The following is a 9,444-nucleotide window of genomic DNA, read 5'->3' as shown; positions in this document are numbered from 1 at the left end:
CATCGACTCGTAGAGGAGGAAGTAGCCCATCCACTCGGAAATGATAATGTCGACGTGCTGCACGGGCAGCTCGACTTCCTCGACCTTGCCCTTGATGAGCGTAATGCGGTCCGAGAAGCCATTGTCGTGCACAATCTGCTTGGCCTGCGTGATGATGCCGGAGCAGTCGATGCCGTAGACGTGCGCGGCGCCGGCCTTGGCCGCAAACATGGAGAGGATGCCCGTGCCGCAGCCGACGTCGAGCACGACCTTGTCCTTGAAGAGGTGGCCGTTCTGCAAGATCGCGTTCATGTACGTCTTGGTGCGCACCGCGTCCTTGAGCATCTCCTCATGGATGCCAAAGTGCGAGTACGAGTCAAAGTAGTAGTCCTTGGACGTCATGCTGCTGTCGGTCGTCGTCGTCGTCGGGGCGCTCATATCTGGATCGGATCGAAAATGGAGCTCTTGGTGCCAGAAGCAGATTATTACACGTTGCCAACCAATTGTTCCGCGTGTCGGCTTTAAACGCGTTTAAACACACACGACCGGCCGGATACGCGCGGAAGAGACGCGCCAAAGGGGTTTGACCTCGGAACCGACAGGCCATCGACGTCGCCGCGCAGCTGCGGTGGAGGCACGTTCCTCCCACGTTTACCACGGGCGAGCAGAGGTTTACTGTGGCACGCACGCAATCACTCCTCTCCGGTTCGATGATCCAGGCCGAGCCACATCCAAGGGATAAGATCTCATGATGCCTCAGGCTCGAACGCTCGGCGCAGCCCTCAATGAGGCGCTCACACCTTGGAGGACATTGGGCGTCGAGCCCGTTGGCTGTCGAAGTGACAAGAGGCTGCCATCCTTGGGAATAATTTGTCATGCGTGCCACAAAGTGCAGGAGGAGGAGACGGGATGTGGGGAGAGACTTGTCTATCCGTTGCGTGCGCATTGGATTATGTTATTAAGTCCACAGCCAGGCCAGCCCTAAAACCACGAGCTCACGAAACAACTAGTGTTTCGGTCGCTTAGATGGCACCGCGGTTGCCACCCTTCTTGGCACCGCCGCGGGCGACGTTCTTGTTGACGGCCTTGTTGATCGGGGCCTTCTCGGCCTTCTTGGCCTTGGTGCGGTCCTTGGCCTCCCTAATTCGCGAAGTGATGATCAGCATCCTGCGCGCTTCAACACTGTTTTATCGTACTTCAAGGCGGCGTCGCGGGCAGCGGCGCGGACGGCGGGCTTCTGGTTGCGCTTCTTCTTGAGTTCCTCAACCGAGACGCCGACGATGGCACGCTGGATCTTCGTGGACTTGCGAGCACGGCGACGCGTGACTTCCTCGACCTACGCGCGAGCTTAAGTCTTTCGTGCAATGCGCCTCGTCGACGTACGCGAAGCTTCTTGTTCATGCGGCGCCAGCCGAGCGTCCACACGATCTTAGCGGGCTTCTTGCGCTGCAAGAAGAGCGACTTGCACTTCGAGTTGAGGAGCATGAAGGCGTTGCCGTCCTTGCGGATGAGGCGGGTGCCGTGGCCGGGGTAGATGCGGCTTTCGCTGAACGCGCAAGTGTCGGTCCTAGCACGATGATGCGCATGAGCCTCTGCTGCATGCTGCCGGGCGCGGGCGACGCTACGTACTTGATCACCATTTTGGTCTTGAGGTAGCTGTGGAATTAAAGCCAATTGCTCAGTATGGAGGCGAAATTTACCCCCGGCCGCCAAAACCAGTCTTTTCAAGCACCCTTTTGGTTGGCTCTCCAACGCTCTTCTTTTCGACCAATCCGCATCCATACTCACCCGAGTTTTGACCAATCCCAGGCCACATCATTTCCATTGTTTAAATAGTGTACGACAACAGACTATTTCCAGCCGAAAGTAAATAGTGTCACAACGATGCGCAAGGAAGGAGATGCGGAGCCGACCGAGGTATATATGCATGCGTGGCGTCGGGATGTAGTACGACTACACGCATTAGCCGTGCATACTGGCTATCTACGCTACTTCCATGCCTCGCCGAGGTAGGCGAAGAAGGCGAGGTAGAGGAAGACGAGGAGGAAGATCGCGAGCTGGACCCATCGCGTCGGCTGGAAGCCCGAGACGAGGTAGAGCGAGTAGTCGGCCGAGCCGGAGAGGACCGTCATGTCGTCTTCGTACTCGCGGATCCGGTCGTCTTCGTGGGCGCTCGGGTCACTAGAGAACGTCGATACGTGAGACGACCTACATCGCCGCATCGCCTCCTACAGGAGCATGGGCGGGAGGAACGCGAGGCCTGTCGACGGAAGGTAGTGCGCCGAAATCGTCTTGAGAAGGCGCAGCGCATCGTACGTGAAGAGCAGCAGCTGTCCGTCGCTGGAGCCGCAAGCAATGTAGCGCAGGCTACACATGCACGCATGAGTCCCTGCAACGAGGTCGGTCTACCCTCGTACTTGATGGCCATCGAGCACACAATGACGTCCTTGATCGGAACGCTCGCAACTTCGAGGAAGAGCTTGCCGCCGTCGGCGGCCGCCCACTTGGTCAGATACGACGAGCCCCGTGCTGGCGTTTGCAGCGTCACGATCTCGTCGTGGTGAAAGTGGCAAGCCCGGTAGATGAATTTGCCGCGGTTGGCCTTGACGTCGAGCTTCTGGAGCGCAAGCTCGCCCGCAAGGCCGAGCTTACCAGTCTTGGTCCACGTCTTCTTCTTCTTGTCAGTGAGCGCCCACAGAATGCATTGTCCATCCTTCGCACACGACAAGAGCTACGAGCGGCGATGAGAGAGGCGTGTATCGTCTATCGTGTCAACCTTGGTGCTGGTCGCATGCCACGAGAGGCCGCTGATGCACCCGCTGTGACCGTTGTCGAGCTTGGCGATTTCGGTGGCCTTGAACTTTTTGGCAAAGGTCTCGTCGTTGCTGTCGTCGTCGGGGAGGGTAAGCTGCCACACGCGGACGATGCCATCTTCGCCGCCGGTCGCGAGCTTCGTTCCATCCGGGCTGAACCGCAGAACGCTCTAGAGGCCACAGTCATACAACACATCGTGGTTGTAGCCTCTCGCAGTCGTACTTGGTAGCTATCGTCCTTTGCAAAGTCCGTTTGGAATTCCGTGACATAAGTCGACGTCCTACGATGACGATGACAGGGTCTTCATCATGCGGTCGTACGTCTTGCTGCCATGGCGCACACGGTAGATCACAGTCTTGTTGCCCATCGTGAGCGCGACAAGGCCGCCCTACGTAGCGCCTCGCCCCGCCTTCGCGTAAGACCACTCCTACCTTGGTGCCAATCGAGACGCCAGAGACAAGGTCGTCGCCCGTGTCGATCTCATGAAACGGTACGAGCGTCGGCTTGATCGACGCGTCGAGCGCATGCGGGAGGCGGGCCAAGGTCTACTACATCGGTAGTCCGCAGGTCGACCGCGAGACCATCGTCGTACCACGCAGTTCTTGATGCCACTCTTGGCCGAGCCGCCGCCGCCCGCGATGGCCACGAACGAGACGTCGTCCGGGTCGCGCTGCCAGTCGAGGCCGAAGACCGGGTACTTGAGGCTCACGATCTTCCCCTCGGTCATGTTGGTGCTTCCAAAGAATGCGACGGCGTAGGTCCGCCCCCAAATCGCACTTGATCGAGACAGAGCCAAGTGCACACGCGATGCACGGGAGCGTGCCACGTCACATCCACGCCCTTCCTCAGACCCTTCCTTCCGACGTGCTTCAAACGCATGTAGTACCATGGGGCCATGCAGTATTACCTTCTGTATTCGCTTGCCATACCACCTCTCTATTGATTGATGCCTTTACTGGCACCGGACTCTGGACGCGCAAGTGCCGACTCCTGCATTAGTGATGCTGTGTCGACGACGAACGAAGCGGACTCGAATTATGACCTCGAATCGATCGACTTAAAAGGCCGGGAGGAGCCACGTGCGCACGGCTGCGTCATTGCCGATCGAGATGATCTGGTCGTCGGCCATAAACTTGGCGCCCATGACGCCGTCTTCATGCGCATAGTCAAACTGGTGGCGCGCGCTCGGCTTGGCGACGCTCCACACGAAGAGGTGCCCGTCCAAGGCGCCGCTGACCACATGCTGGCCGCTGGGCGACCACGCGACCGTCGTCACGCGCGTCGAGTGAAAGACCCACTGGCCCGCGACCTTGGCTTCGCGCGAGGCAAGGTCCCAGACGCGCACGTCGCGGTACGCGTCGCCGGCCGCCAAGAGTGATCCGTCCGGCGAGTACGCAATGCTCGTGAGCGCGCCGAGGTGGCCGACGAGCGGCGCCGTCTCCGCGAGGTGGAACGACCCGTCGGCGCCGTACACGACATCAAAGAGATGGATCGTGTTGTCTTCTTGGCCGCCGACCGCGAGTTGCGTCTATTCAGCCTGTTGTGAGATGCCTAGAATGCAAGGAGGACCGTCGTACGCCTGAGGGGTGCACGGCGATGCACGTGCCCGTCCACGCAAAGTTGGCCGTCTCGTGCACGAGCGTGCCGTTCACGATGAGCTTGACGCCCTTGTTGGAGCTCACGGCGCACATGAAGCTGTCGGACGGACCATGCGTCGCGAGCGCGAGGCCGGTCGGCTGCGCGCCATTGAGCTCGACGCTCGACGCATACGCTTCGTCCGCGACGGCGCCGAACCGGACCTTGTCGTCCCAGCCACCGCTCGCGAGGAGACCGCCCATGGCGTCAATGCACGTGATCTTGGCCGTGTGCACGTCGCCGCCAAAGCGGTGCGCCGTTGCGCCGGTCCACGCGCACACGACGCCGTCGTAGCTGCCGGTGAAAACTTGTTCTCGTCGCGGTCGATCGCGAGTGCTTGCAAGCTCACTTGGTGGCCATGCACAATTCTAATGCATCGTAAGAAGAGACGCGTATACAAGCGCGTCGTACCGGGACGGCGTGTCGGGCGATGCGAGGTTGAGGTAGTTGAGGTTGCCCGAGAGAGAGAGCGACACCATGTAGTCGCCGTGCCACACGACGGCCTGCTGCATGTCCTGGATCGTGTTGCCAAACGTAAACGTGGTCACGACGGAGAGCGTCTCGACATCCCAGAGCTTGACAGTCTTGTCGCCGGACGCCGTGAGGAGCTGCTTACTGTCCGGGCTCCAAGCGACCGAGTAGATCGAGACCGCATGCGCCTACAGGATTTCAAGCGCCTGCAAGAAGCACGTGGGCACGTACAGGAGGAAACGTCGAGAGCTTCTCGCTCGTCTTGGCGTCGTAGAGCACCATGCCCTTGTCCGAGCCCACGCTCACGGCGTAGTTGCCATCGGGCGAGTACCGGACGCAGTTGGCAAAGTTGGTGTGGCTCTGCATCGAGTGCTTGAACTTGAACGGCGGGCCCTCGAACGCGCAAACGTTAAAGTCCTCGGACGCGGTGAGGATACGGAACGGCCGCGTCGGCTTGTAGTCGACACTCAAGATGCGCTTTTGGTGGCCCGCGATTTCGCCAATGCTGTTGCCCGTGTCCCACATAAAGACCTAGGGCCGACAGGTGTAAGAGGACGAGCGTGGAGACAACGTGTCGGCGTACGCGAGCGAGGAGCGTACGGCCATCACCGACAGCGACAATGCGCTTGCTCTCGGGGTCCCAGCTCAAGTCCTTGACTTCGCCGGCAAAGACCGGCACCTCGACCTTGAGCGTGTGCTCCGGGTTGTCGTACGACCTAGTCATAATCGCCGTTGGCGTGGCTCGACATGGAGATTCGGGATGTACCAGACGCGGACCTTGCCCGACGTGTCGGCCGATGCGACCCAGTAACCATTGGGCGAGATCTTAGCAGCCGTCGTCGGGCTGTTGTGGCCTTGGTAGATAAGGCAGTTGGCAGGGTTCTCAAGGTCGCGGATCACGACGAGCTTTCCGGAGCAGTAGATGATCTTGGGCTCCTTCGGGTGCACGCCGAGGACGGTGGGGCGCCTCGCGTCGTGGTCGGCTGCGGGCAGTAGGTAGCCTAGAGCAATACTATCAGATCGGATAGCTCGCACGCTGGCGACCTTGAGGTTGGCGTTCGGAAGACGCTCGGTCAGGTTCACGGTCGACGCCATTAGGAGCTGACTGCAAGTTTGGATCTGCGGTCGTTCGAGCCTAATGGCGATCACGGATATAGTGTTCTACAACACTATTTACTACCGAATGTGTCTCAAGAAGCGCAGCAGCCCATCGAACGTGTGTGTGCCGTACATGGCAGCTCACCTACAGTACCGTACTCAATGCATCAAGTCGCTAGCCTTGCATAGAAGATGCAACCGCTTGCGCCCTGCGCTCCTACAGTAACTCACGGGTTCGCACAGTATTTCCAGCGATACCCTTGCTTGCATACACTATATAGATCATCCGGATACAATCGATCTTGCCCACAGGGGTATACAGCTGTGTTTAACCTCTACGCGTTAAACGCGCGCCACAACGGTAAAGTCGCGGACACCAATCCCACGGCTCCTCAGCGAGACGCAGCGCACAGGACGAGCTGCAAGGCGTCGCCTGACCGAGATGCACAATTAGATGTGCGCACAAGCTATATTGCCGCGGAAGAGCTGTCCATGGGATTGATACCGTGGGCGATGCTCGTAAAGTAGAGTCCTGGCACATGGCAGCTGCCTTCCTCAAGATGCGTGGTAGTACGTAGAGAGAAAAGAATGAAATGCTGCCTTCAGGAACCATGGACGCGGGGCGGTCTAACGCACACACACCACGAGACACCACGAGACACCCCGGCCTTTGATGAGTGGCGACACCGTGTTTTACCCATGTTTAAACGTTGCTGGGACTTTGCCCGTGGGTACCAATCAAGATGAGCGACGGGACGACGGGCGACCGCGAGCGGCTGCCGAGAGGCGTCAAGCGCGATAGCGACTACGCCGTCCTCAACACGGGCCAATTGATCCCGGACGTTGAGAGCCCCAAGCAGGCGACGACCAAGAAGATGCGGCCGCCTGTCGTCTGCGTGTGGTGCCACGAGCCAGGTGACGTCGTGCTCTGCGTCAACTGCGACAGCCCGTGCGTCGCCACGCTGGAATGCATGACGCTGACATGCAGTACGCTAGGTTTCATCGCGTGTGCGCTCTCAAGCGCGACCCGAGCGCGACAGCGCTCTGCGCCAAGGTACACGCAGCTGCCGAGTACGCGTGCCACCTGCCACGTAGTGCTTGCCCCGCGGCCCGCGCTACCGACTGCCGACGGCCACGACGCTTGACGACGCGGTGCGGCTGCTGCGCGAGGCCAAGAACATCGTCGTGCTCGTCGGTGCTGGCATCAGCGTCTCGTGTGGCATCCCCGACTTTCGGTCCGAGAATGGCATTTACACCATCATCCAAAAGATGGGCCTCAACGTACGTCGTCCGCATCGATGCCATTAGTATGGTCGCTCATGGCGCATGCGATCTCGTCCTAGCTGCCCGAGCCGGAAGCACTCTTTGACATTGACTTCTTCCGCTCCGACCCGTTTCCATTCTTCCACTTTGCCATGGACTTTTTCCAAGGCACGTACACACCGTCGCGCACGCACCGCTTTCTGCGCGAGCTCTACGACGCCAAGAAACTCTTGCGTGTCTACTCTCAAAACATTGACGGTCTCGAGGCCGACGCCGGCGTCCCGAACGTCGTCGCCTGCCACGGGTCCTTGGCCACCGCGTCCTGCATGCTGTGCGGGTATGCATCCCCTTGCTATTCCTGAATCGTTGCCAAGGAGGCGTGCGTAGGAAGAACGTGCCGACGTCGACGTTGCGCTTGCCCGAGGTCGTGGCGGCGAATGCTATCCCGCGATGCGACTGCGGCGGCGTCATGAAGCCCGACATCACTTTCTTTGGCCAAGCGCTCGCGCCCACGATCCGCGAGTCGCTGGCCATGGACGCGCCCAAGGTAGTATACAAGACTACTAGATCGCACTCACGAGTTAGGCCGGTCGTAGGTCGACCTCCTCATCGTCATTGGCACGTCCTTGCAAGTGTCGCCAGTCTCGGACATTCCCGCCTACTTGCCGCGCGACGTCCCGCAGCTGCTCATCAACATGGAGTCGGTCGTTGCGCGGGGCACGGACGGCTTTGACGTGGAGCTCCTCGGCGCCTGTGACACGGTCGTCGAGTACCTCCACAAAGCGATGGCGGCGGCCAATGATGCTGGTGCATCAACCAACGATGCTGCAGATACGGGCGCACCCCACCACCATGAGCCCAACGTCTACTGCTTTGGCAATGATGCGTGCTACTGGAGCGACGACGAAGACGACGACGAGAAGGGGCCGTTGGTAGACGCCTTTTTCCAGTGGTACAGTAGCAATTGCACGCTCGAGATTGTCAACCCACTCATGCCACCGTCGTAGCGACGGCTGCGCCGAGGAAGTCGACTGCGAAGAAGCTTCACGCTTCTCGTGCACGTACGTTGGAGCGACGCCAAAGCGTCCTCATGCGGTTGCGTGTGTCTAGGACGTGTTTTGATTACGACCTCTGCGAGGCCTGCCACGCGTCGGAGGATATCAAGGCGAGCCACTACGATGGCCAGCATGCGTTTGCGCTGCATTAGGACCTTTGAACGCCTCTGCAAACAATCAACGCATTGGCGGGTTGGAAATGTCAATTACACGAACGCTTCGTCGCGCAGCCGCGTCATGATGGCACGCTCGACGAACGCAGCGAGTTCGGGGTCGTCCGGGAGGTTGCAGCTAACAAATACTTGCTTCTTCGTCTTGAGCACGAGGCGCTGTGCGATCTGCGCTTCGGCCTCGTCGCCGTGGCCGCCGAGGAGACTTGCGGCGAGCGGGAACGGGTCGTACGGGGTCTTGATGGCGGTCGAGAGCGAGCTATATCCTATCCGATGAGCCCTACATGCAAAGTAGAGGCAAGCGGCGTACCCGAGCGCGGCTGCGTCGCTGGCCAAGCCAATCCACACAAAGCACGCATGTTCCAGAAGCCAGAGCTGCCATAGTCCCATGTGAGCGCTGTAGCAGCACAGAGGAGAGTCTACCTGGACGCTGAAGGCTTGGTCAACAAACTTGCTGCTAAAGTTGATGATCCGCGCGCCGTCCGTCGCCGCTGGGTCCTTGGCCACATGGAGCCCGTCCATCATCGTTGCCACTTGGTCGGCCATTGCGCTTCGGAACCTTGGGATTTACGGGCATAACATTCTCGCCTAGTGTATTAGACATAGTTAGAAACAAGTTTTAGTCGCCTCCTGCTATTATACGCATGGGTTAAAGAAGGCAATCGTGCGCATGAGTAAAAACGTTAGTTTAACGCGCCGCCCGACACTCCATTGACTTCGGTTTTACGCGATCAACCTAAAACCCAGTGCGTTGAATGTGAGATTTCGAATTTCCCACGTGGCATGGGAAGGGGCCGAAATAGCGCACCTATCCGGATACTGCGAACATTTCAGTTCGCGATGGTCGAGGTCTCTGCAGCGAGCGTGCGAGCGCAGTGGGGCGCCGGGCCAGCCGCGTCGCCCGCGGCCGCCGCCCTCTCCAAGTCCTTCTCGTCGCTCTCGTCTTGGGGACAGAACAT

The 9,444-nt window shown here is 59.5% G+C and overlaps 6 protein-coding genes across 6 annotated transcripts in view; 1 reads left to right on the top strand and 5 right to left on the bottom strand.

Moving 5' to 3' along the window:
• The window catches only part of SPRG_20913 (hypothetical protein), a gene marked incomplete at both ends in the record, with an annotated part of 1,103 nt that extends 686 nt beyond the window's left edge, over positions 1 to 417 (bottom strand). The window contains one exon of the mRNA XM_012349433.1: positions 8 to 417. Coding sequence (XP_012204823.1) covers positions 8 to 417 — 410 coding nt within the window. The remainder of the gene's footprint in view (positions 1 to 7) is intronic.
• Positions 418 to 889: 472 nt separating this feature from the next.
• On the bottom strand, positions 890 to 1,687 carry SPRG_10372 (hypothetical protein). Its single transcript, XM_012349428.1, has 4 exons — positions 1,609 to 1,687; positions 1,363 to 1,546; positions 1,176 to 1,315; positions 890 to 1,119 (listed from the first exon to the last, which is right to left on the bottom strand). The coding sequence occupies exons 1-4, from the start codon at positions 1,617 to 1,619 to the stop codon at positions 1,002 to 1,004; spliced, it is 453 nt and encodes a 150-aa protein (XP_012204818.1). The 5' UTR covers positions 1,620 to 1,687; the 3' UTR covers positions 890 to 1,001.
• Positions 1,688 to 1,875: 188 nt separating this feature from the next.
• On the bottom strand, positions 1,876 to 3,558 carry SPRG_10371 (hypothetical protein). The gene is made up of 8 exons (XM_012349427.1): positions 3,386 to 3,558; positions 3,225 to 3,338; positions 3,114 to 3,181; positions 3,016 to 3,073; positions 2,756 to 2,962; positions 2,397 to 2,710; positions 2,212 to 2,346; positions 1,876 to 2,160 (listed from the first exon to the last, which is right to left on the bottom strand). The coding sequence occupies exons 1-8, from the start codon at positions 3,518 to 3,520 to the stop codon at positions 1,968 to 1,970; spliced, it is 1,224 nt and encodes a 407-aa protein (XP_012204817.1). The 5' UTR covers positions 3,521 to 3,558; the 3' UTR covers positions 1,876 to 1,967.
• Positions 3,559 to 3,850: 292 nt separating this feature from the next.
• Positions 3,851 to 5,994, bottom strand: SPRG_10370 (hypothetical protein; the record flags this gene model as incomplete). Its single annotated transcript, XM_012349426.1, has 6 exons — positions 3,851 to 4,321; positions 4,371 to 4,772; positions 4,827 to 5,087; positions 5,131 to 5,430; positions 5,483 to 5,615; positions 5,666 to 5,994. 6 exons carry the CDS (start codon positions 5,992 to 5,994, stop codon positions 3,851 to 3,853), a joined length of 1,896 nt encoding a protein of 631 aa, XP_012204816.1.
• A 710-nt stretch (positions 5,995 to 6,704) lies between these two features.
• On the top strand, positions 6,705 to 8,604 carry SPRG_10369 (hypothetical protein). The gene is made up of 8 exons (XM_012349425.1): positions 6,705 to 6,946; positions 6,994 to 7,051; positions 7,093 to 7,278; positions 7,341 to 7,597; positions 7,648 to 7,807; positions 7,857 to 8,212; positions 8,268 to 8,321; positions 8,371 to 8,604. The coding sequence occupies exons 1-8, from the start codon at positions 6,741 to 6,743 to the stop codon at positions 8,465 to 8,467; spliced, it is 1,374 nt and encodes a 457-aa protein (XP_012204815.1). The 5' UTR covers positions 6,705 to 6,740; the 3' UTR covers positions 8,468 to 8,604.
• Positions 8,506 to 9,050, bottom strand: SPRG_10368 (hypothetical protein). Its single transcript, XM_012349424.1, has 3 exons — positions 8,909 to 9,050; positions 8,796 to 8,860; positions 8,506 to 8,744 (listed from the first exon to the last, which is right to left on the bottom strand). The coding sequence occupies exons 1-3, from the start codon at positions 9,029 to 9,031 to the stop codon at positions 8,522 to 8,524; spliced, it is 411 nt and encodes a 136-aa protein (XP_012204814.1). The 5' UTR covers positions 9,032 to 9,050; the 3' UTR covers positions 8,506 to 8,521.
• Between the last annotated feature and the right edge of the window lie 394 nt (positions 9,051 to 9,444).

This window comes from Saprolegnia parasitica (assembly GCF_000151545.1).
Source record: "Saprolegnia parasitica CBS 223.65 unplaced genomic scaffold supercont2.53, whole genome shotgun sequence".
In the NCBI taxonomy this organism is placed as follows: domain Eukaryota; phylum Oomycota; class Saprolegniomycetes; order Saprolegniales; family Saprolegniaceae; genus Saprolegnia; species Saprolegnia parasitica.
The sequence above is the reverse complement of the archived record's forward strand: the minus strand, read 5'-3'. Positions and strand labels throughout refer to the sequence as shown.